This window comes from Colletotrichum siamense (assembly GCF_013390195.1).
Source record: "Colletotrichum siamense strain Cg363 chromosome Unknown KSG_Cg363_contig05, whole genome shotgun sequence".
Taxonomy (NCBI): Eukaryota; Fungi; Ascomycota; class Sordariomycetes; order Glomerellales; family Glomerellaceae; genus Colletotrichum; species Colletotrichum siamense.
The window spans coordinates 2592525-2614637 of record NW_023501018.1 but is presented as its reverse complement, the minus strand read 5'-3'; the positions used below and the strand labels follow the sequence as shown (position 1 = coordinate 2614637).

Below are 22113 nucleotides of genomic sequence, written 5' to 3'. Positions count from 1 at the left end.
CGAATATGAGCAGCGCCCCCAACTGCTCAGGACAGAGGACAGGAAGAGTTGGCTTTTACGACACCCACTGCACCCGACTGCTACGATCTACGAATAGATAATCTACAACCGAGCCGAGCAGTCGACAATTTAGCCTCGTTGTGCTACACCGCGTCGCATACACCAGACACCGGCGACTAGAGCAGAGACAGAAGATACACACAAAACCGTCACAATGGGCAACATGGCGAGACAGCTCCAGAACCCCGACTACTCGGACGATGAGTACGGAGCCGAGGAGGCCTACTTCACCTACCGACCCCTCTCCAACCTTCCCACTCCGCCGCCTTCTTCAAGAAACACCTCAGCACACCAGAGCCCAAAGACAGGCCTGGAAGATGGCGAGGTCCTGCAAGAGAAGTTCCTGGGTATGTATTACGTGACACTCTTCCCCCCTCTACGTTGACCTCCGCCGCGCAACACTTGCTCGAGAGAGCGAATGTGCTCCAATCCTACACTACTTTACGTATATGCAATGCAATGCTAACCACCCACCCACCTGCAGGCCCCGCCATCCATCTTGTCAATCTTGTTCCCACGTCAGCTTCTCTCACGACGCCCTCCGTTCCTCTCGTCCAGGCCATGCTCAGCCGGGCCGGTCTCCCGCTTGAGACCATTGCCTTGGCAGTCTGCATTCTCGACTCTCTGAACTCCAAATTCGCTTTGAGCTGGCGTCTTCAGTGCCCCCTGCTCGTTGATGGCGCCTCCTCGCACAACAAGCGCCACACCCTCCACAGCCCCCTCCTCGATCGTCGCCAGCAGCAGCAAATGCACATCGACTCGGTTCAGCCCGAGCTGATCATCCTCGCTGCTCTCGTGATCGCTGCCAAATTTACCGACGACTGCCAGGACTCGACCTCATACTACTGCTCGAAATGGGGCAAGGATATCTGGTCGTGCGAGCAGATCAACGTAACCGAGCGTTGCATCTATGAGAATCTCAACTATCGCATCAAGCCCTTGGTTGACGACGAAGATTTGATTACGGATACCATGGTCGACATGCAGATGGCCGCTCGCCACTACAACTCTGCTCGCCCTGCCCAGCCTCACGAGATGGGTCACAGCAAAAGCAAGAGCATGACCATTGGAACTACAGTCGTCGGTTTGGGTCTGCAGCTGACTCCTGTGGATACTCCCAAGTCCGAGATTGAATCCTTTGGCGACGAAGTACGCGCGGCTTTGGAGAAGACGGCCTTCGGCGGCGACTACATGTCGCTTCCCTTTTCTGAAAATGAAAAGGGACTCTCCCCCGTCGGAGAAGAGCTTGATGTATGAACGATTTGAAGTAAGCGAGCGAGCATTCTGCTGTTTGTGTGTATAACGTCTGGCATACGGTTTTCACGGTACATCTCTGCATGAGCCCCCCCTTGGCGATTTGGGAAAGCTCTTTTTCAACGGTTTCGACTTTCTCTTGTCTTTTTTTTCTTTTTTGGGATACCAACCTCGGCTTTCACACAAGGCTTGATGGAATTGCATCTTGTAATTTTGGGCGATTTGGTGGCCGGCGCATGGGGGCAAACAAAGGGATCTGCTGTGTTCTCCCACACTGGATTGGGGACTGTCGGGCATTACTGGAAATCTTATTTTTTACATACCCTATTTGGTAATGTAGTCCTGCAAAGACAACATCGTTGAACTTCATCTATTGTTGAAACACGTGCAATCTTCTCTAGTCATCTGTCTATCCCTGAAAGGATCTAAGCCACCTATGCCATGCCAAAGATCCATGAGAGACAGAGCGCCCCCACTCAGGGACTAAGCCTGTTGACCGTCCACTTATCGTCCTCACCCTCCTCCTTGTCGTACACGAACCGATCATGAAGCCGGTTCTCCCGGCCCTGCCAGAACTCAATCCGATCCGGCACGATCCTCAAACCACCCCAGAACTCGGGTACCGGGATCTTCTCCTGCCCATCGAACCGCTTCTCAACCTCTTTAACCCAGCCTTCCAGCTGCGCGCGCCCGTCGTCTTCGCCCTCTGTGTCGCTGACGACGCCCGGCTTGGGCTCGAGGACCTGGCTCTGCCTGCTCGCCCACGCGCCGATCCTGCTCCCGCGGACGCGCGTGTCGTAGTACACCTGGCTCTCCTCCGGGCTCAGACGCCCGGCAACGCCCTCGACGCGGACCTGCCGCTGGAGCGCCTCCCACCAGAAGACCAGCGAGGCGTGCTTGTTGGTCGCCAGGTCGGCGGCCTTGCGCGAGGTGCCGAGGTTGGTGTACACGACGAAGCCGCCCTTGCCGTCGAGCTCCTTGAGGTAGACCATGCGCGCCGAGACGCGGCCGGATGGCAGGGACGCCGTGGAGAGCGTGCACGTCTCCGGGTGCGAGACGGCGTGGGACTCTTGCGCGGCCTTGAACCAGGCGTTGAACTGCGGGATGGGCGACCCCGAGGGGTCCAGGTCGCGCCGGTGGAGGGCCGAGAGGGTGAACTGGTCGGCGCGGGTGTTTTGCTGAGACCCGGCGGGCGCGACTTTTTCTCTCTCTGTTAGTTCCATTTTGTGTGCCGGGCCAAGGAGGAGGTGAGGTGTTGAGATCTGGCTGCATTGTGTGACTGTGACGTGATGACACCCATGACCCAGACGTCCTCCCGATGACGGCTTTTCGTCGACACAGCTTACCTACCACATCTCACTCACCACACCTCATCTACACATAGGAGCAGCGTAACTTACAGATGAGCTTCTCGCTCTCTGGCGGGGGGTGAAGAGCCATCCTGAGCGATCTTGAAAGTCTCGCCGCTAAGCTTGGCCGCATAAGAGTACCTAACAATTCAAACTATGCTTGTAACAATCTTCTCGTATTATAAGGACGCCAGAGGTAGAAGTGACCAGATTCTGCAGGCTGATTCAGGCGTTGTGTTATCGGCGTGATGTTCTGCAAGAAGGAAGACAATTCGTGCAGCAATCGTGGTGGTGAGTCGTTCTTATGACATGACACCACAAGCTCTTTCTCATGATGCTTGCATTTTTTGGAGAAAGAGGGAGGGGCAAGCTTGACAGAGCGGGAACCCCACCCCACATTCCAAGGAACGTAGAATGTTCCACCGACGCGCATTTCGAGCACCACTGCGGTGCAGTGCGGTGGTCAGCCATCAGTGTCTCTCCATGGCCTGTAGAAACCCATTTCAGTGGGGTTTTGAGTTCGGAGCAGGGACCAGCCCAGACTCGACCGGGCCGCGGTACTTGCTTGGATGACTGCAGAAAAACACACAATACACGCAAAACACATACACGCAACACACAGGGCACACAGCGAAAAAACCAAACAAACGTATCTCATTCCGTACATACGACGGGGGGTATCATATCGTAAAACGCCGTAAACGCATTCAGATACGCAAAACGTATACGTACGTAACAAACGCACGCAACGCAGTACGCACTGCCCGAATAAACCTAATAAAACCATACCCTTCGTACACATGGCGCGAGCCATGATGTCTTATCGCGTTTACGCCCATTGGTTTAAAGTAGTTGCTTCTACTTTGCTCTATGTATATCATAAAAAGAAACCCCAATAACACCGAATCAAACCCAAATCTTGAACATTGAAAACTTTTCATGTCTTTTTTGTCTTCCGGTTCCGACATAAAGGGAAGGAAAGAAAACCAAATCTATGGTGCCATAACCAACGCAAGCAGTGCCATGCGGCAGTACAGACCATATCTCATCTGCGAATGTATTAGTGTGCGTCCCAAAAGACGGGGGTAGGGGAGACATACCTGTCTGAAGTAAGCCGCCCTCTGGTCGGTGTCCACCTCAGGCGCAATCTCCTCGTTCCTGGGCAGAGGGTGCAGAATGCACATATCCTTCTTGGCCGACTTGAGGGTGCGGTTGTCGATGCGGTACGAGTTCTTGACCTTCTCGTACTCCTCAACCGTCGGGAAACGCTCCTTTTGGACACGAGTGCAGTAGAGCACATCGCTGCGGCCCAGGATCTCAGGGGTGAGCTCCTCGGACTCGCACAGAAGCTGTCCGGAAGCAATGAGATACTCGCGGACCTCGGCGGGCAGAGCCAGGCCCTTGGGAGAGACAAGCTGAACCTGCACACCGTAGTCGCGGAGGAGGTAGATGAGGGAGTGAACAGGGCGGCCGTAGAGAAGATCACCCACGAAGGTAATGGTCAGGCCCTGAACAGTACCAAGCTCCTCACGGATGGTGAAGAGGTCCAAGAAAGCCTGGGTGGGGTGCTCCTTGCTTCCGTTGCCGCCGTTGATGACGGGAACAGGAGCATATCGGCGGGCAATGTCGACGCTCGACTCCTCGGGGTGTCGGAGGACAACGGCATCACCGTAGCAGCCAAGAGTGCGGAGGGTGTCCTGGAGGGTCTCACCCTTCTGAACGGAGGAGTGGGAAGTGGAGATGACAACGGTGCGGCCGCCAAGTCTCTGCATCGCAGCATCGAAAGAGGCCGAGGTGCGAGTGGAGGGCTCGTAGAACAAGGTGCAGAGAACGCGTCCACGAAGGATGTTCAAGACACCCTCACGCTGGACACCGAGACGCATCTGCTGGGCCACAGTGAAGAGGTGGTGGAGGTCAGCACGAGTGTACTGGGTAACAGACAAGACGCTGTGCTGCTTCCAAGATGAGGGCTGCGACAAAAGGTCGTGGAGCTTGGAGCCGATCGCGGGGTGGAGGGGCGGCAGGCTAAGCTCGTCAAAGGTGCCGAAGGTCTTGTTGGGAAGAGGGCCATCCGCGGAACGGAGCTTGGACGGTCTGGTGGAGTTGAACATGGAAGGGCGGCGGTCACGGGGGCTCTCGGGGTGAGTCATGGACTGCAACTGAGGCTTGATCGTGGGCGACATGGGAAGAGCGCCGTGAGTCGACATATCCTTGCCGAGAGAAGGCAGAGGCAGCAGCTCTCCATCCAAGCAGACAGTCTTGTCCTGGAAGGTCACGCGCTGAACGGATCCGCGCATAGTGCGACCCTCGAAGGGTGACCACCCAGAGGTGGACTGAACACCATAGGGGCGGTCAATCTCAACCTCGACGGTGGTGCCGACCTGTTCATGGAGCTCAAAGATCTCCTTGGGGTTGTCGTACAGGCGAGCCTTGATGTCGTCAATCGTGAGCTTGCCCTCAGTCACGGAGGTGAGCAGGAGAGGTAGAGCGTCGGCGATGCCAACGGCAGGGTCGGCAGTCTTGCCCAGGGAGCTGGCGAGCTGGTATGGCAAGCTTCCGATGGAGAAGACATCAATGGTGCTCAGGTGCTCCCAGAGGGCGTTCTGGTCAGCCTCAGTGGGAAGGAGAGCGCAATCAGGGAAGTCGTTCTGCGAGAGGTACAGAGAGAAAATGGAGACATCGCAGGTCACCTTCAGGCCCTTGGCCTTGCTGAGGGCAATCAGCCTGATGTCGTCCTTGGTGGACACAGATGTGACGTGGATTCTGCGGTTGTGCAGGCTTGCCAGGAGCAGGATAGAAGCAAGGTCGGTCAGCTTCGCGTCAGTGACGATGGGCTTGTGAGTGGGCCACTTGTCGAAGTGAGAAGTCACGGCGGCGACCTTGCTGATGTTACCAGACAGGTGATTGAAGGGGATGAAGAGCGAACCGACTTCACCAGTGACGTGGCTGATCTGATCAGCATTGTCAGAGGTGGCAGAAACGGAGAAGTTGAAGTCGCAGAAGCCACCGTTCTTAGCGCTCTGCTGAGCAATCTTCAAGGTGAGAGCATCCGTGATGGAAGCCTTGACACCAACAGGCATAATGCGGATCATGCTGAAACCAGCGGAGACAGAGGCCTTTGTAACAGCCAGAAGGTCCTTGCTGGCCTGAGTGGCAATGCCGGGCACGAATGCTGCAACATTAATCAACCCAGGCAGAGTGATGGTGCGATGGCTCGTCTGGAAGTCACGGGTGGCGACTCCCAGCTCGAAGTGGCGGGCGATAGCCTCAACGAGAATCTTGGCGTTCTTGACGTTCGTAACCAGAGGGATCTGGTAGTCAACAGCCATGCGACGGGTCTGGTAACCCTTGGACATGTAGTTGGCGGGGCGGCGGTATTTGTTGTTGGAAGGCAAGTTGATGTACAGATCAATCATGTTCTTGGCCAAGTGCTGAGTGAGTGAGAACTCAGAACGCTGGTCTTCTTGCTCGTTGGCGAGGACTTCTAGGTATTGCACAGGGATTTTGTGCTCCTGGAGGAAGTCGGCGGTACCGGCGGTGGCAAACAGCTTGTAGCCGAGGCGGGCAAGCTTCTCGACCGACGGCAGCATCTCCTTCTTGTCCTTGAAGGAACCCATGGACAAGAGGATGTTGGCCTTGGGGATCTTGAATCCAGTCGAAATGAGAGCCTTGAGGTACGCCTCGTACTTGTCGACACCGAAGCAAGCAACCTCACCAGTGGAGGCCATCTCAACACCCAAAACGGGGTCGGCACCAGAAAGACGAGAGAAACTGAACTGGGGCACCTTGCAAGCCACGCAGTCGGCGGAGATGGTGGTGGGTGGGTACTCAACAAAGGGTCTACCCATCATCGCCTTGGTAGCCATCTCAATCAAGTCAACACCCATGACCTTGGAGACGAAGGGGAAGGATCGAGAGGCACGGACGTTGCACTCAATGACCTTGATGTCGTTGTCCTTGGCGATGAACTGAATGTTGAAAGGACCAGTGACGTTGAGGGCAGCGCCAATCTTGCGCGTGGCCTCCTCGATTCTGGCAATGGTCTCTGGCTCCAAGTCCTGGGGAGGTAGAATGAGAGTAGCATCACCAGAGTGAACACCAGCATTCTCAACGTGCTCTGAAATGAAGTGTCCCACGACAACACCATCCTTGGCAACAGCGTCCATCTCGATCTCCTTGGCGTTCTCAATGTACTTGGTAATAACCACGGGATGCTCGCGAGAAACCTCAGCAGCCTGGGCAAGGTAGTTCTCGAGATCCTGCTCAGAGTAGACGGTGTTCATCGCAGCACCCGAAAGAACGTAAGAAGGTCGCACCAAGACAGGGTAGGAGACCTTCTGACAGAACTTCTTTGCCTCCTCGAAGCTGGTGAGCTCCTTCCACGTGGGCTGATCGACGCCAATGGTATCCAGCATACGAGAAAACTTGTAACGGTTTTCGGCATTGTCAATCATCTCCGGAGAGGTTCCGAGAACCTTGACACCCGCACGGTGCAGTGGAAGTGCAATCATCTGCGGCGCTTGGCCGCCCATGGCGCCGAGAATACCCTCACACGCCTCAAGTTCGTTGATATCGAGGACAGTTTCGAGGTCCAGGTTTTCGAAATAGAGACGATCGCTTTCTGAATGATCGCTGGAAACGGTCTCCGGGTTCATCTGGCTCTTTTATTAGCATATTCTCAATTCATTATTGATGTTGTGGTGTTGTAGTGTTGTCGTGATGTTGCGACGGAGCTGGTGAGATGGTAAGGTGGGGTGGGGTGAGTAGTCCCGGAGAGTTTGGCGGGGGGGAATCAAGAGAAAGCACGAGAAGAAGAATGGAAGGACAGTGGCAACCCAAAAAAATGTCTAGAACCCAACGGGAGACAGAAAATATAGGATGCCAGAAAGTGTACATGATGACAGAACACGAAGACGACAGAGAGCGCCGACAGAGAGCGCCGACAGAGACAGAGAGCGCCGACAAAGACAGAGAGTGCCGACAGAGACGGAGACAGAGAGCGCCGACAGAGACGGAGACAGAGAGCGCCGACAGAGACGGAGACAGATAGCGCCGACAGAGACAGAGAGAGCGCCGATAGAGACAGAAAGAGCGCCGATAGAGACAGAGACAAAGAGCGCAGATAATGGAGAAGGGCAAGGGATGATAGGAGTGTCGCCGAGATGGCAAAACTGCAAGTGTGATGTGTGACGGAGAGAGGGAAGATTGAGACTCACATTAACCATAATGGTCTTGTAATTCTGCTCTCTCAAAGTTCGAATCGCGCGAACAGAACACCAGTCGAACTCGACAGAAGAACCGATGCGGTAAACACCAGATCCCAGGACCATGATACCATGATCGTCAAAGGTGACGTCGCTCTCGGAAGCGTTGTAGGTCAGGTACAGGTAGTTGGTGTAGGCAGGGAACTCGGCAGCAACCGTGTCGATCTGCTTAACAAAAGGCATGATGTTGGCCTCCTGTCTAAGAGTGCGGACGGCGATTTCGTTAGAGCTCCAGAATTTGGCGAGTTGACGATCAGAGAATCCAAGTCTCTTGGCCTGGAGAAGGATGTCGGGGCATTTGGAGATATCGCTGGTGGTGTAGTTGGTCATCGACTTTGAGAAGTCGCTTAGGCCCTTGAGCTTGTGCAAGAACCACTTGTCAATCTTGGTAAGCTCCCAAATCTTGTCGACCGAGTAGCCAGTGTGCATGGCGTTGGCGATGGCGAACAAACGCTGGTCCGACGGTGTCTGCAGTTCGTCGTCGATCGACATCAAGGCCTTGGTCTCGCCGAAACCAAGGTTGTTATAGTCGATGGCACGAATGGCCTTCTGAATGGCTTCCTCAAAGTTTCGGCCGATACTCATGACTTCACCGACACTCTTCATGGAAGATCCCAGCTGGGTAGACACGCGGGTGAACTTCTTCAAGTCCCAACGGGGCATCTTGACCACGACGTAATCAAGGGAAGGCTCGAAGCAAGCGCAGGTCGACTTGGTGACACTGTTGGAAATGTCCTTGAGAGGAATGCCGAGGCCAAGCTTAGCAGCAATGAAGGCCAAGGGGTAACCAGTTGCCTTGGACGCCAGTGCAGAAGATCTGGACAATCTGGCGTTGACCTCGATAATGCAGTACTCCTTCGAAAAGGGGTTCAGAGCATACTGGATGTTGCACTCTCCGACAACGCCGAGGTGACGAATAACGTTGACGGCCGTAGTACGTAACATATTGTAGTCCTCGTCGGAAAGCGTCTGAGAAGGCGCGACAACAATAGAGTCACCAGTGTGGATACCCAGAGGATCAAAGTTCTCCATGTTGCACACGGTGATGCAGTTGTCCTGGGCGTCACGGACGACCTCGTACTCGATTTCTTTCCAGCCCTTCATACTGCGTTCAATGAGAACTTGGGGACTGGCGGCGAAAGCCTTGTTGCAAAGATCGAGAAGCTCTGCCTCGTTGTTGGCGAAACCACTGCCAAGGCCGCCCAGGGCGTAAGCAGCTCTGACAATGACGGGGAAACCAATATCCTTGACACAAGCCATGGCCTCGTCAACGGTGCTGGCAGAGGCGGACTTGGCGCACTTCTCGCCAATCGAGTCCATGCTGCGAGCGAAGAGCTCACGGTCCTCGGTAGTAATGATAGTGTCGATGGGAGTACCCAGGACCTTGACTCCGAGCTCTTCGAACTCGTCCTTCAGTTGAATACCAACCTGGAGGGCAGTCTGTCCACCGAAGGTAACGTAGATGGCATCGGGTCTCTCGTACTGAATGACTTTTCGGACGAAGTCCGCGTTGACCGGCAAGAAGTAGACCTTGTCCGCCAGACCCTTCGACGTCTGAATGGTGGCAATATTGGGGTTGATGAGGACGGTGTAGATGCCCTCCTCCTTGAGAGCCTTGATGGCTTGGGAACCGGAGTAGTCGAACTCTCCGGCCTGGCCGATACTGAGACCACCACTGCCGAGGACGAGGACCTTGCGAGGGTGGACACGAGGGTGCAGGCGCTCGTTCTCCTCGATGGTGCCGCCGGGGAAGCTGACAGGGGCGCTCAGCTTCTTGGGGTTGGCAGCACAGTCCTCAATGGTGCCAATGAAGACATCGAACAGGTACTCAGTGTCGCGGGGACCGGGCGTGCTCTCAGGGTGGAACTGGACACTGAAGTAGGGCTTGGAGAGATGGGCGATACCCTCGTTGCTACCGTCGTTGGCGTTGACGAAAAGTTCCCTCCAGTCGGCGGTGAGAGAACTGGAGTCGACGGCGAAACCGTGGTTCTGAGAAGTGATGTGGCACTTTCCAGTGATCATGCTCGTGCAGGGAATATTGTGGCCTCTGTTTCCGAACTTCATCTTGGCGGTCTTGGCGCCGGAGGCGCGGGCAAGCAGCTGGTGACCCAAGCAGATACCAAAGACAGGAGTCTTGGTCTTCTCCATGGCAGCCTGGATGTTCTTGACAGTAACGTCGAGCATGGCCGGGTCACCAGGACCGTTGGACAGGAAAAGACCGTCGTACTCTTCTCCAGCTTGTTTTACGAGATCGTGGTCCCAGGGGCAGACCAGGACTTCGACGCCACGCTTGAGGAAGCACCTCAGCTGGTTGTACTTCATACCGACATCCAGGCAAAGAACACGGATGGGTCTGCCGGACGGGTGCTTCTTGGCGGTGACGCTCGAGGGGGGCTTATACAGCTTAGGGGCCTTGATGGAGACTAAGACGAGTGAGCTTGTGCAAAATCCAGGTATCGTCGGGGGACTCACCCTCGGCTACGAGGTTCTTCTCGTTGGGGTTGACCCAGTCCACTGTCTGGAAGTCGTCGACGGAGAAGGAAGCAACGCCATTGACGTGGCCATTGGTGGTGCCGTTCGCAATGGTCTTCTTCTGGAGCAGCAATCGGCCCAGCGTGCTGCCCTGACTTCTCAAGCGCTTGGTGAGGGCTCTGGTATCAACGCCATAGATGGCGGGAACGCCCTGCTCCTTGAGCCATGTGCCAAGGGAGGACTCGGCCAAGAAGTGGGAGTAGTCCTCGCCGGCGTAGGAGGAGGCGACGAGACCGGCGATGTGGATCTGGGAGGACTCGAAGTGGGCAGGCAGGTCGCCCAAGAGCTCGTCAATGGTCTCCCGCGAGGGAACGCCATAGTTGCCAACCAAGGGGAAGGTGATGACCAGAATCTGGCCGCGGTATGAGGGGTCTGTCACCGACTCCGGATACCCCACCATACCAGTCTGGAAGACGAGCTCTCCGGCAATGCTCTTCTGAGCACCAAAGCTAAAACCCTGGTAGACGGTGCCGTCGCGAAGCTCGAGAGCCATGAGGCCCTCATCGTCAGAGCCAACCTGGCGGGCCGAAGCCGGGGGGTAGATGGCGGCCATCTTTTTTTTCTTGTGATCGGGAGCCTTCGTGTGATGCGGGGCAATGACAACGACAGGGAACGAAACTCTCGATAGGGCTGGCTTTACAGCAAAAGAGGTGCCTAAAGAAAGTGGCAGCGAGCTCGTGGTCAGAGTCTCGGAGGATGGTTCAGTAGCTTCCCAGCGATCATCTGCCACGATAGATCTTCGGGAAGTCGCGTGAGGTTCTAGACAACCATGTTAGAAGGAGGAGAAGAGAGAAGGAGGAGGAAAAATTCGAAAAAGAGGGAGCAACAAAAGTTTTTTTTTTTTTACATAGCCAAAAAATTCGTCTGGTCCCCTCCCTGCTCATCGCCCGGGATGTACATTGTGGGATGTGTGTGAGCATTAGCCCGGATTGTCCAATGAGCAAGCACCATCCTTGGGCGGCGGGACTGCGAGCTGTGCACTGACACAGATCCGACTGCAGAATACGGCATTTGACAGCGGGCGGTCAGTGGAAAAAGGCCTAGCGCCATCGTCCTAGTGGGCAGAAAAGATTGATGTTGCCGCTTCTAGCCACAGGCGGGCCGCGGGGAAAAGCCCAGCGGTCGAGCACTGCACGCCAACAAGCCAAACCCGCCGAGCACCTCAGCCATTCTACGGTGCAGAATTTTGTGTAATCTTGTTGTCGTCCTTGAAGAATTTTCTTTTCCTTCTCGTCTGTCCACTAGTGCGTCCTGAAGCTTTCAAGACAACTAGATGCGGTGGCAGAGTGGATCGCGGTGCATCGTCCCGATGACCGAGTCGAGTCACGATCTACCATCTGCACCAGACTATCTGTTAATGGACGCTGGCAGCTGATTTTGCCGTCGCGTCTGGGAATTATTCCTGTGGACGGGCCTAGGGTTTGGTGACAAGCTCACGACTCGTATGCGCAGTTTTGTTTGGGAGTTCAATGGGAGTGCTGTTGGTGATCCAGACATTCCCATTTCGTGGCTGGCGACGAAAGAAAGGCTGGGGTTCACAGGCGGCACACATGATGGAGGGGTACGAGGGGTCTGACCATGGCTCACCGACCAAGGTGACGGCACAGCTCACCTCATACCGCCGATGCCGGTGCTGAGGTTTTGAGTGGAGCATCCCCAGCCAAGAGAGATCCGGGAACACTGTGACGACTGGAATGCTGTGTTTGTCCATTGCGCTCCGGCTCATTGGCTCTGCGCATTCTTGTCTCTATTTTGAGTTTCGCTTCAGTCTTTTCTCCTTGCACTTACTTACACCAATAATTCAAATCACTGCCTTCTTCGTTGCGATCCAGCTGTTGCTGTGCATTCGGCCGGTAGCGAGTTTTCTTTCACATACGACCTCAGAGCTCGACTCGGCTGATGCGTGCAGGGCTGGACTGAGGCAGAGTCGCATTTCCATGTCGCTCTCGCCGTTCATATTTGTCGGAGTGGGACATCCCAGCATTAAATCTCACGCACGCGCCAAGCGACTGCTCTAGCAACGGGATTCTAGATGGTCTCGGCTGCGGTCCCGAGCCTTGAACGTGATAAGGAGGAATGCAGTGTGTCAGTGTGAGGAAAGTCAAGTGACGATGCTGACATTCCTCAATATGATATAGGCGGCAGCTGTCCCGAGATAGGTAAGGGTATCAACAGTGGGTAGACAGTAAGCACCTCTTTGGCAACCCAGCCACGAGCCCTGCGCGAAGATGCCAGGAATGGACTGGCTCGCTGGCTTGGAGGAAAACACCTGGGTAGAACATGGGAAGCTTGGCCGTGCTCCCACGCAATTGGCAGCATGTACCGCGGGAATTTGGGGAAATCTCCTGTTGCCCAGCATCGGGTTCGCACAACTGCAGTTGCAGGACTGCGATGCAAGTCTCTGTGCTGTTCTGTGCCTTGCTGTGCCTTGCTGTGCTGTGCTGTGTTGTGCTGGGCTGGTCTGGGCTGGATCTAGTGATGGAAACAACCCTGGAGGCGATCTGAATCGACAAAATCGCCGATGATCATGTGTTCCGATGTAACCTGGCATGACGGGCTTCTGCTGGTGCTTGCGTGCAGGCTTAGACACGTAGATAAATGAGAGGGTCTCGACATGGGACACCCAAGCTTGCGGAGTTGACGCTGGCGGATGCGAGGCGGAGGCTGGGGCGAGGGCAGCGTGAATCGTCGTGACGGACCCCGTTGGCTGTCCTCCCGTTGCCGCTGTCTGTCTGAGATGGCTCCCGAGGGCCGAGTCTCGTAGAGGTGGTGTTCAAGACGGGTATTCCAAGTCCAGGGCAAAGGCGGTGGATGATGGGATGAGAAACGGCAGGAGCATCGCGCAAAGCGATGGTGTAGGAGAAACCCGGGCAGCGCAGTTTAGTCCGGGTGTGACCCCCAAAAGCAGCGTCGCACCCCGGCGTGAACAGGTGCCATCTGTGCATCCGTGTGTGTGGGTGATGCCAATGGCGGTGACGGGCTTGACCAACGGGACGGCGGGATAGCTTGGGGTGTATCGAGGTGGGGTGGTATGGAAGCAACTCAAGCTTCACTAGGCCAAAGACTGCGACTCTGGGGCTCAAGGAATGAGGAGGCGAGTTGACCGGCTGGACTTGTTCGTCTCGCCTACAAATGGAAGAGAAGGATGAGTCGTGGTCTGGGTGAGGTGTGGTGGTGTAAGTTGAGTGTTTGGAGGCGTGGGGTAGGCATGCGGTGAGCGTCAATGGTCTCGTACATGTTCCATTGTAGTGATTCAGGGCCGGCAGAGCAGACATATCAGACACAGAATCGACCCATTGGACGGGGCCCAGGCCGACCCCGGCATCAAGTGACGACGTGCGGCCGCGCAGGTCCTGCAGAGTGCAGATGAGAAGCAGGAGAGGTTGATCTTAGCTGGAGCTGGAGCTGGAGCTGGAGCTGGAGCTGACCTTGTTCGTCCACGCAGACTGCAATCAAGGATGGAAAGTAGCCGTAGGAGGTCTCCGCAATGTAGGTGATCGTAGATGCAACAAAACATCATGGCAAGCATCGTCTTACTCCGCGGGTCCTTTCATTCAAGGTCTCAAGGAGCTCGGCGGTTGTCTCCAGCTCCTGTGTCTGTCTGCGACCCCTCCATGTCGGTCCTCCACTCTTTTTTGCGCGTGCTAAAAACCCTTGAGAAGTCATGCGGTTACATGTCTCGCCCGTTTTTTCGTCTGATGGCGCGGGTTGTTTTTTTGGAGGCATTTATCTCTCCAGACGAAGCAGGGCTGAAAAGACTTTCGTATTGCTCTGCTCTGCAGTTTAATGCCTCTGCCCTCCTTCGGCTCGGCTTCTTTTCGCTCCTGGTTTTATGGTTTCCCGCCCGCTGCCTGCTTCCTTCATACGGGATGGTGATGATCTATGAATATCCATGTTTTGTTTGGCCTGGAGTCTGAGAGTCCCCAAGACAGTCAGTCTCCAATGGACGGATTCAAGGATTAGAGCGTCAGGTGGGCCTGTGGCTGAAGTGCAGCGCAAGAAAACATGGTATCCCAGAACCGTTATATTGGGGTCATTTCAATTTTCGTAGGCGAAGGGCCCCAGCGACGCCAGTGTCATCCCGTGGGTTTGGCCTTCCCACATTTGCGAGCACTTGCAGCTTTTGCAGCACTTGCAGCGTTGCACTCCACTTTTTAGAGGCCAACTCCCACCCCTCAGGGATCGTGCACTAGCGAGACCTGATTCATCAATTGCGAGAGGCCTGGGCACTCAGGTCACTCTGGACGCCATTACACTGTGCAGTGTCTGGTGTCTGGCGTGTACTTCACGCGCGACACTACGTGACACTCTTCTCCACTGTCCACCGCTGAGCGCGTCGCACTCCAGTCTCCTATCCTGCCTCCTCTCTGCCTTATTCTTAGTTTACGGCTTCTCGTCTCTCGCTGGCTGCAAGACTTAGTTAGACTAGACGAATAATCTACAGTACTTTGCCTCGAGGTAGGAAGACGACCCTAGGCTATGACATGACTTGCCAGTGTAAGGTAGTGTGGTGTCACTGCCTGCTGCATGTTGGCGTGCGGCGGGTAAGGTGGGAGTGAGTTGGTGGTGTGTGTCTCCTTATCGCAGGCTATCCTGACCAATGCACGTCGTCACCGACTATTTTCATCATCAGCTCCAAGCCTTCGACGTTACCGAAAAAATCAACATCGGATCCAAACCAAGGCAAGGCCAGGCCAACAGCAGTTTGCATAGCACCCAGAGGTCGTAGGCCTGGGGCTACCTACCAAGCACTTGTGGCACTGCTCGTCTCTGCCGAACCTTACACCTTGCCTGCCTTCCACCTCCTGAAAGTTCCATGTCCCTACTGCCTGCACCGGAGGACTGCCTGATGCAGTATCTCTCGCCTTGCCTTTTATTCACCTAGCTCTTCCAAACTGCCATACTGCGTGTGTACTTGTCCAACTACCTTGCGCTAAAAATCGCATCGTCCTTTCTAAATCTCGATCCGCGCTCCAGGCGCGCATGTTGCTTGCCGTTGTCCTCTCCAAACTAGCACGCTGCACTCTTAGTGTGTCTCTTTTGTTCTTTGTGCTATCCGTACTTCTTCTCTTCCCTTGGCCCTCCAGTCCTCTCACTCGCCCACCTACATACATAATTGCCTTTCCCGTACTTTCGTCTGTTCTGTCGAGGAAGAAAAAAAAAGACTTTGACCGGCTTCCCCACAAAACATTGCATCGGTTTCTGCGTCTCGACCACGGGGATCCTGGGATCCTGGCCCGACCTGACCTTGCTGCAGTTGCAGTCGCAGTCGCAGTCGCCAATCCCAAGTCGCATACCTTGCCCACCGGGTTTGGAGTCTGGACTTTCTTATTTACTCCCGTGCTCGACCTGCCGTTTCCTTCCCCTACCTCCTTCTACCTTCTTTCGCGCCTCCTTCGGCCTGCCGGTGCTCTCGACGGCCTCTCGCATCCACGGCAACCCAAACTTGAGCCCCTTTCCCTCCGGTGCTCTCGAACCGCCTCCCACATCGCGTCTCCATACAGTCTTGCTTGGTCTCCGCCCCATGGCGCTGTGAGATGCAATAACACAAGGCGGCGGGCTGCATCTCTCACTCCGACTGGACAATGTTTTCCTCTCTGCTGCGACCCAAGCAGAGCAATCGCAGTCGTCGCATTGACCGACTTCACGATAGGCATTCGCCTTCCCCCGGACCAGCTTATCGCCACTATGGCGAATCACGACACGCGGTAGCAGACTTCACTGAGGCCGAGGATGAAGAAGAGGAGGAGGAAGAAGAGGAGGAAGACGATGGCTTAGCACAGTCTGGGGACGATCCCGACGCCGTGGATGACGAGGACCCTCCCCATCGTACCATGCCTGTCCTTCCTCTCTTCTCGGAGTCATATCTCGGTAAGCTAGAGCATCGTTTGGCTAGACCCCAAGTCTCCTTCAACTCGGACTAACAACAACTTCACAGACTCCCTGCCTATCTACAGCATCACCCACGCGATTCGCATCATCATTCAGACCCGAACCGAAACGACGTTGACATGGGATCAGATACGCTCGCCGCAGGTCTCTCAGTTCCTGGTCAAGCCTATGCAGCAACAAATCAGAACTCAGCAGTTCAACCGCGCGACTCTCTACTGCCTCATGGCAAATTGCTTACAGTTCAACAAGGAAGGCCAGTTATACCCGGGCAATGCTGGAACAAGTTACACTAGGGCATTGGTATGTGAGCTGTTGGCACTCAAGCTCCTCAAGGAGTACAACACTCGCGAACTTATCGACGCCCTCTCATATGACTTCTATCCTCTCCAAGGACTTCCCGGGGCTCAGCCCGCGAATGCACCGAAGAACGATCCGAAAAATAAGGCACGCCTTACTGCCGCACGAACTTCCACCCTAGAAGTCGCTATTCGTGCTTCCGCCAAGCACTTTCTCGCCCATCCCTTAGTCGTCCAACAATTAGAAGCCATCTGGAACGGTGCCATCAGCTTTTACTCGTCTCAAGACAGCTTACACCGCGAACCGCCACCCTCTCCGGTCCAGGGGTTGCCAGATGCGCGGACGCCGCTTTTGGGTGGGCAGAACCAGAAGGAAGGGCAGCAGAACCAATCTGTGCTAGGCAGACGGAGCGTTATTCTTTACGATCCTCGTCAGGCGTCTCTGTTCAAGCTTTCCCGCCTGCGGGTTCCCCGCTACAGATTCTTCCTTTCGACACTATCGCTACTTGTGCTCATCGGCTTATTTCTCGCTGTCCTTTCCCAGCGTTCAGCCCGCATCAGCTCGTTGGAGCTGATCTTTTGGTTTTGGAGTGCCGGGTTCATGCTGGATGAGCTTGTTGGGTTCAACGAGCAGGGTTTCTCACTTTACATCATGAGCTTCTGGAACGTCTTCGACCTGGGAATCCTGGTTCTGTTGATCGTCTACTATTTCATGCGTGTATACGGAGTGTTCCTCGTGGATCCCAAGCATTGGAATGATTCCGCGTACGATGTCCTCGCGGCGAATGCCATTCTGCTGCTGCCCCGTATCTTCAGTGTACTGGACCACTACCCATATTTTTCCCAGCTGCTCATTGCATTCCGTTTGATGGCAGTCGACCTTGCCGCTGTTGCGATTCTCATTCTCATCGCATGTAGCGGCTTTTTCGTCTTCTTCACCCTCGCAGATAGCAACAACGATGCGGCGGATATAGCCTTCAAGATCTTCCAGATATTGATGGGCTTCACTCCCGCCGCCTGGGACGTGTAAGTCACATGGCCACCACAGCCACCTGTGTCTTCGTTACTAATTTTGTGCAGTTGGCCCGTGTATAATTGGCTTGAGAGAGGGCTCATGGCTTTCTTCCTGATTCTCTGCCACTTCGTTGTCGTGTAAGCCCAGTCCCGTCCATTTTCTTCAGCTCCAGCTAACAAAAGCAGCACCATTCTGATTACCGTTTTGACCAACTCTTTTATGAAGATCGCTTCCAATGCCAGAGAAGAACATCAGTGGGTCCCTGCCATCTACATCGCCAAATCAATCTACTTACACAATCTAGATTTCTCTTCGCCATTAACACGATCTCCATGGTCAAGAACGATGCCTTGTTCTCCTACGTTGCGCCAGGAAACATATTCGCGTGGTTGCTCATGCCTCTGCGGTATTGCATGCCGCTGAAGCATTTTGTCCGGCTGAACAGGACCATCATCAAGGTCACGCATTTTCCTCTCCTCTTTTCAATTTATCTTTATGAGAAGTATTGGCTGGCGCCATCAATGTTCGAGCCAACGGATCTCGTCGAAAACCACCACCATGGGCGTGATAGAACCATTTCGTTCGCTGATCCCTCGGCTCGCTCTGCGTTATTCAGTCCCAACGTGCGGGTTCGCGAGGAATCTGTTACCGGCTACCAGAAAGACCACGCTTTGGAGGAAGTGTTTCGGCGTGGTCCTGGCATCACCACGTTGCGGAATCAAAGACGGCATGAACGAAGGAAAACGCAAAATGCCATCCGTAACTGGATGGATCAGGCCGATGATGCCGACGCTTCTCCCCAGGTCCCTCAGTGGCCGACGATGGAAGGCGGCCAAAGCATACGACCTGACTGGCATCGTCGATTGAGTCTCTCGAGGGAGCTTCGATCCCAGCGGTCTCGTCAAATATCAGACATCAGATCGGCTGCAAGCGATCCCGCAGATTTTACGTCACAGCCTGCCATCGGTTCTTTCTTCCGAGGGATAGCCGCGGCAACGAAGGCCAAGGAAGAAGAGAACCAGCAGACGGACGCTGACGGTGATGATGAGCTTGTCACAAATGATGAGGAAGAAGAGGAGGACATCGCAACAAACGCAGGCGAGAGTCGTCGGGGTCCGGTGATTCACCAGACTCAGATTGACGACTACTTCACTACAACGCCGATGTCGAAGCGTTTCAGCGCTGCTCCGCCTACATCGTCATCACTTGGTTCGAGCGGCCGGCCATCCATCGCCGCTACCCCTCGCTCAGCACGCCGCATACCTCACAGTCGAACAATGTCGACGAACACAATCCTATACGCCCCTCAGGAGTTGCGCCGACCGCCTAGCTCGTCTTCTCATTCGTCACCGGAGCCACCGCCCACTCGCGCGCGCGTGCAGACTAGTCGAGCTGCGGTGGTCGAGCCGGCAGCGACTAGCGGCCATCGCTCGCCGCGCCGGCAGACATACGTGACAACCAACACACGGCCCAGGCCTATACTGCCACCTAGGGACGCAACTCAGACTGCGCCCAACCGAGCAGCGCTCACGGGCATCGACCAGCGGCTCCGTCCGAACCAGATGAGACGACTATCCTCGGTTGACATGAGCATTTTGTCGGACAACATAGCACCTGACGACCCGACGGGAGGCATGCCGTCGAGCTTCCAAACTCAAATGGCGATGGCGTTGATGAAGGACGCGCGACTCAACGGAGCGGGACGCGGTCAAGATTCCGGTGATAGCAACCGTATGAGCAAGCTCGTGTTGGCACGGATGAAGACATTGGAAGAGAGCTTCGCCGACGTTGCCAGGGAGTTGCGCGGGCTTAAGACGAATTCGAACTCGACTGCCCCGACTACACGCCGCAACTCATCAGGTGAAGAACTTCAGAAGTTTTCTGGGTTGGCAAGTCCTGCTGGTGCGAGAAAGGAAGAAGGTGCTGAGAGACCCAAGATGGTCAGGAGAACCACTGGCAAGCGCCCTCCTAGTCGGAAGAGCATGCTGGAGCCAAAGGTGGGTTTGCTGAGCGCAAAAGCGAAGGGCAAGGAAGTCGCACACTCGTCTGGCGATGATTCCGATAGCGAGAGCATGGCGCCAGGGAAGAGGAGCTCAATGTAAAAGGGGAGACGCGTTTTGATTTGCTGGGCATTTTCTGGCGCGCTATACCTCAGTCACAGCTGGTAATTGTCGCATCGCTGGGGCGTTTGGAACCAGAGGTTTTCTCTGGAAGTTCGACCTGTTTTAAGTCAAGTCGCATATAAATCGCGAGCTGGTTGCGTGTTGCATTTGGACATGTAAATGGAGTAATGATGGTGTTTTAGTTTGCGCCAGGATCGATTCGAGGTCATTTTCCCTCCAGTCATCACAGTCTCCTGTATTGATACGTACGAAAATTCATTTTTGTCTTCCGTTGACTCTCGTTGCACTTCCCCTGGATTACTACTCCGAGTTACTACTCTGGACGTGTCCAAGTCACACAGAACTGTATTGCTGTGAGTGATAGTATCCCGTCCACCGCCACCAAAACAGGGCGTCGACACAAGAGCAAAGCCTTAGGCATCGCCAGCTCAGACGTGATGAATATGCGTGCCATCTCAGATTCCACCGCCGCTCCTGTCGACAGTTACGTAGTAGGGGGCAGTTGTTCGCTGGTTCAACTCATTTGTTCTTCTGGAGTTGGCTTGGTATCTGATGCCGACTATAGCGGTTGATACAGCCATGGCAGCGAGAAGCACGCCGCGGTGACGTCTGCATCGGTGTGTCAGTATGCTGTTCAGGGTGGCGGATATCGTACGGCAAGCGGAAGTTAGGGCAGGTGACGGGACAGTACACTTACACGCCAGGGCGAATCTGACTTGGTATGGCTGGCTTGGGATCCATGATGGCAGATATCAAGACGATATTGGTGATGGAGTTAGGGAAGTGACAACTTCAGCTCCCAGACGCAATGTAGGCGTATAGACCGGCCGCTTTCGATGTGTGAAGGCGTGGGAGGGGGGGCATTAAGTAGATCTCCACGTCCTCGGCACCTCAGCTTAGCTCCAGATCTTGGGGCCAAAGGTGGAGGGGCACTCGTTTTTGTTGGGGAAACGGAAGGGAGCTGTTTGCTGTCTTGGATCAGACGACTCGACTACATCATGACGATTACCTAATTTTTGGGGAACGCACGAAAAGTGCCATTACGGCCCCTGTACGACGCCTAGAACGAACCCAAATGAACGACTACTGTGGCCGGGGTTTGCTGGGTTTCTAGACGGCGGGTTCGGGGAGACGGCAGCGGGGGACGGCACACGACAATCATTTCGGGCTAGGAAAGATTGGGGTAGTTGTGAGAAGGCATGCGACGTGGCTTGAGGCTAGGCGATGGAGTATATGGCCATGCCACACAAACAGTTTGGGGCGAAAAGAGCCGTCTTCCTGACGAGCTATCAGTTCGACGGGAGATACTGGCTAAAAGATACGTGAGCTAACTGCGCGTGGTTTCTTATCGCAGAAAGACGGCATGAAGCTCATGCCGGACGGCGGCACTCGCGCGCTCAAGTCAAGGGCCAGTACGCCATGCGAAGAATGATAAGGCAAGTTTTAGAGTTGTACAGGGTTTCAGCCGACGCCTGGTCGAGGAGCCTGGGGAGCAAAAGACTATGCAGGGAAGCTGAGGTAGTGGAATAATGATGCAGAGCCATGATCAAAGATAACATCATGTAATGTACGCTGAGACTAACACGAAGGACCGTTGTGAGAATACGGAAGCTTTGTAGCTGGAGCCTTGCCCGAAGCCTCTGGTTTTAATGTCACTTTGGCTTCCCATCCGAACATGAATTCCGAGGCTCATTGTGTTCTTCTCACTTGGCGACGGGAGTGAAGGCCAAAGCGGAAAACGGGAGTACCTCGCGATGTACTGCGTGCGAAGGTAAGGGTAAGGTAGGTACCTAGGGTTGTAATTAGACTGTAGAGCCATCAGGAAGGCACTTCGGGCAGCTGGAGGTGCCTGTCTACCTTACCTGCTTAGGTACTTCATCTTAAAGTACCTATCTAGGTAGGAGGTGAAGCTTCCCCGCTATGGGTACCCAGGGCGGGAAGGCGGGGGCTACCTAGGTACCTTACTTAGTATGACTGCCGCTACCCCACTGTTGCATGGCTCGGAAGGTAAGGTAAGGTACCTAGGTAGGCAGGCGTGGCAGGCAGGCAGGCAAGGACGTGCAGGCAGCAGTGACATTCATTCCACGGTTCCTAACGTCAACAACGAACAAATGAGGGCGCGGTCCTACGTGCTGAATGTCTCTCCAACCTAAGGTGGATATGAGACCCAGGTACTTGACATGGGACTTTGGTACGATCACTTCACGACTCCAAAAGTGTAGCAAAATTGTACATTGGCTGAAACTGTCATTGATCAAGAAGGCCCGCACGAGACTTTCTTAAGATTCCTTCCTGGATACTACTGCGTAGTACGTTGCTCTTCTCATC

At 54.8% G+C, this 22113-nt stretch overlaps 4 protein-coding genes across 4 annotated transcripts; 2 read left to right on the top strand and 2 right to left on the bottom strand.

The window, feature by feature from the left end:
• Window positions 1-214: 214 nt before the first annotated feature.
• Window positions 215-1317, top strand: CGCS363_v008273 (uncharacterized protein; the record flags this gene model as incomplete). The annotated part of the gene is made up of 2 exons (XM_036640122.1): window positions 215-407; window positions 545-1317. 2 exons carry the CDS (start codon window positions 215-217, stop codon window positions 1315-1317), a joined length of 966 nt encoding a protein of 321 aa, XP_036494300.1.
• Window positions 1318-1790: 473 nt separating this feature from the next.
• Window positions 1791-2754, bottom strand: CGCS363_v008272 (putative pyridoxamine 5'-phosphate oxidase; the record flags this gene model as incomplete). The annotated part of the gene is made up of 2 exons (XM_036640121.1): window positions 1791-2512; window positions 2715-2754. 2 exons carry the CDS (start codon window positions 2752-2754, stop codon window positions 1791-1793), a joined length of 762 nt encoding a protein of 253 aa, XP_036494301.1.
• A 901-nt stretch (window positions 2755-3655) lies between these two features.
• On the bottom strand, window positions 3656-11012 carry pyrABCN (the record flags this gene model as incomplete). The annotated part of the gene is made up of 4 exons (XM_036640120.1): window positions 3656-3712; window positions 3764-7318; window positions 7880-10350; window positions 10400-11012. 4 exons carry the CDS (start codon window positions 11010-11012, stop codon window positions 3656-3658), a joined length of 6696 nt encoding a protein of 2231 aa, XP_036494298.1.
• Window positions 11013-16044: 5032 nt separating this feature from the next.
• On the top strand, window positions 16045-19764 carry CGCS363_v008270 (Calcium channel YVC1; the record flags this gene model as incomplete). Its single annotated transcript, XM_036640119.1, has 5 exons — window positions 16045-16330; window positions 16398-17673; window positions 17728-17799; window positions 17848-17916; window positions 17967-19764. The coding sequence occupies 5 exons, from the start codon at window positions 16045-16047 to the stop codon at window positions 19762-19764; spliced, it is 3501 nt and encodes a 1166-aa protein (XP_036494299.1).
• Between the last annotated feature and the right edge of the window lie 2349 nt (window positions 19765-22113).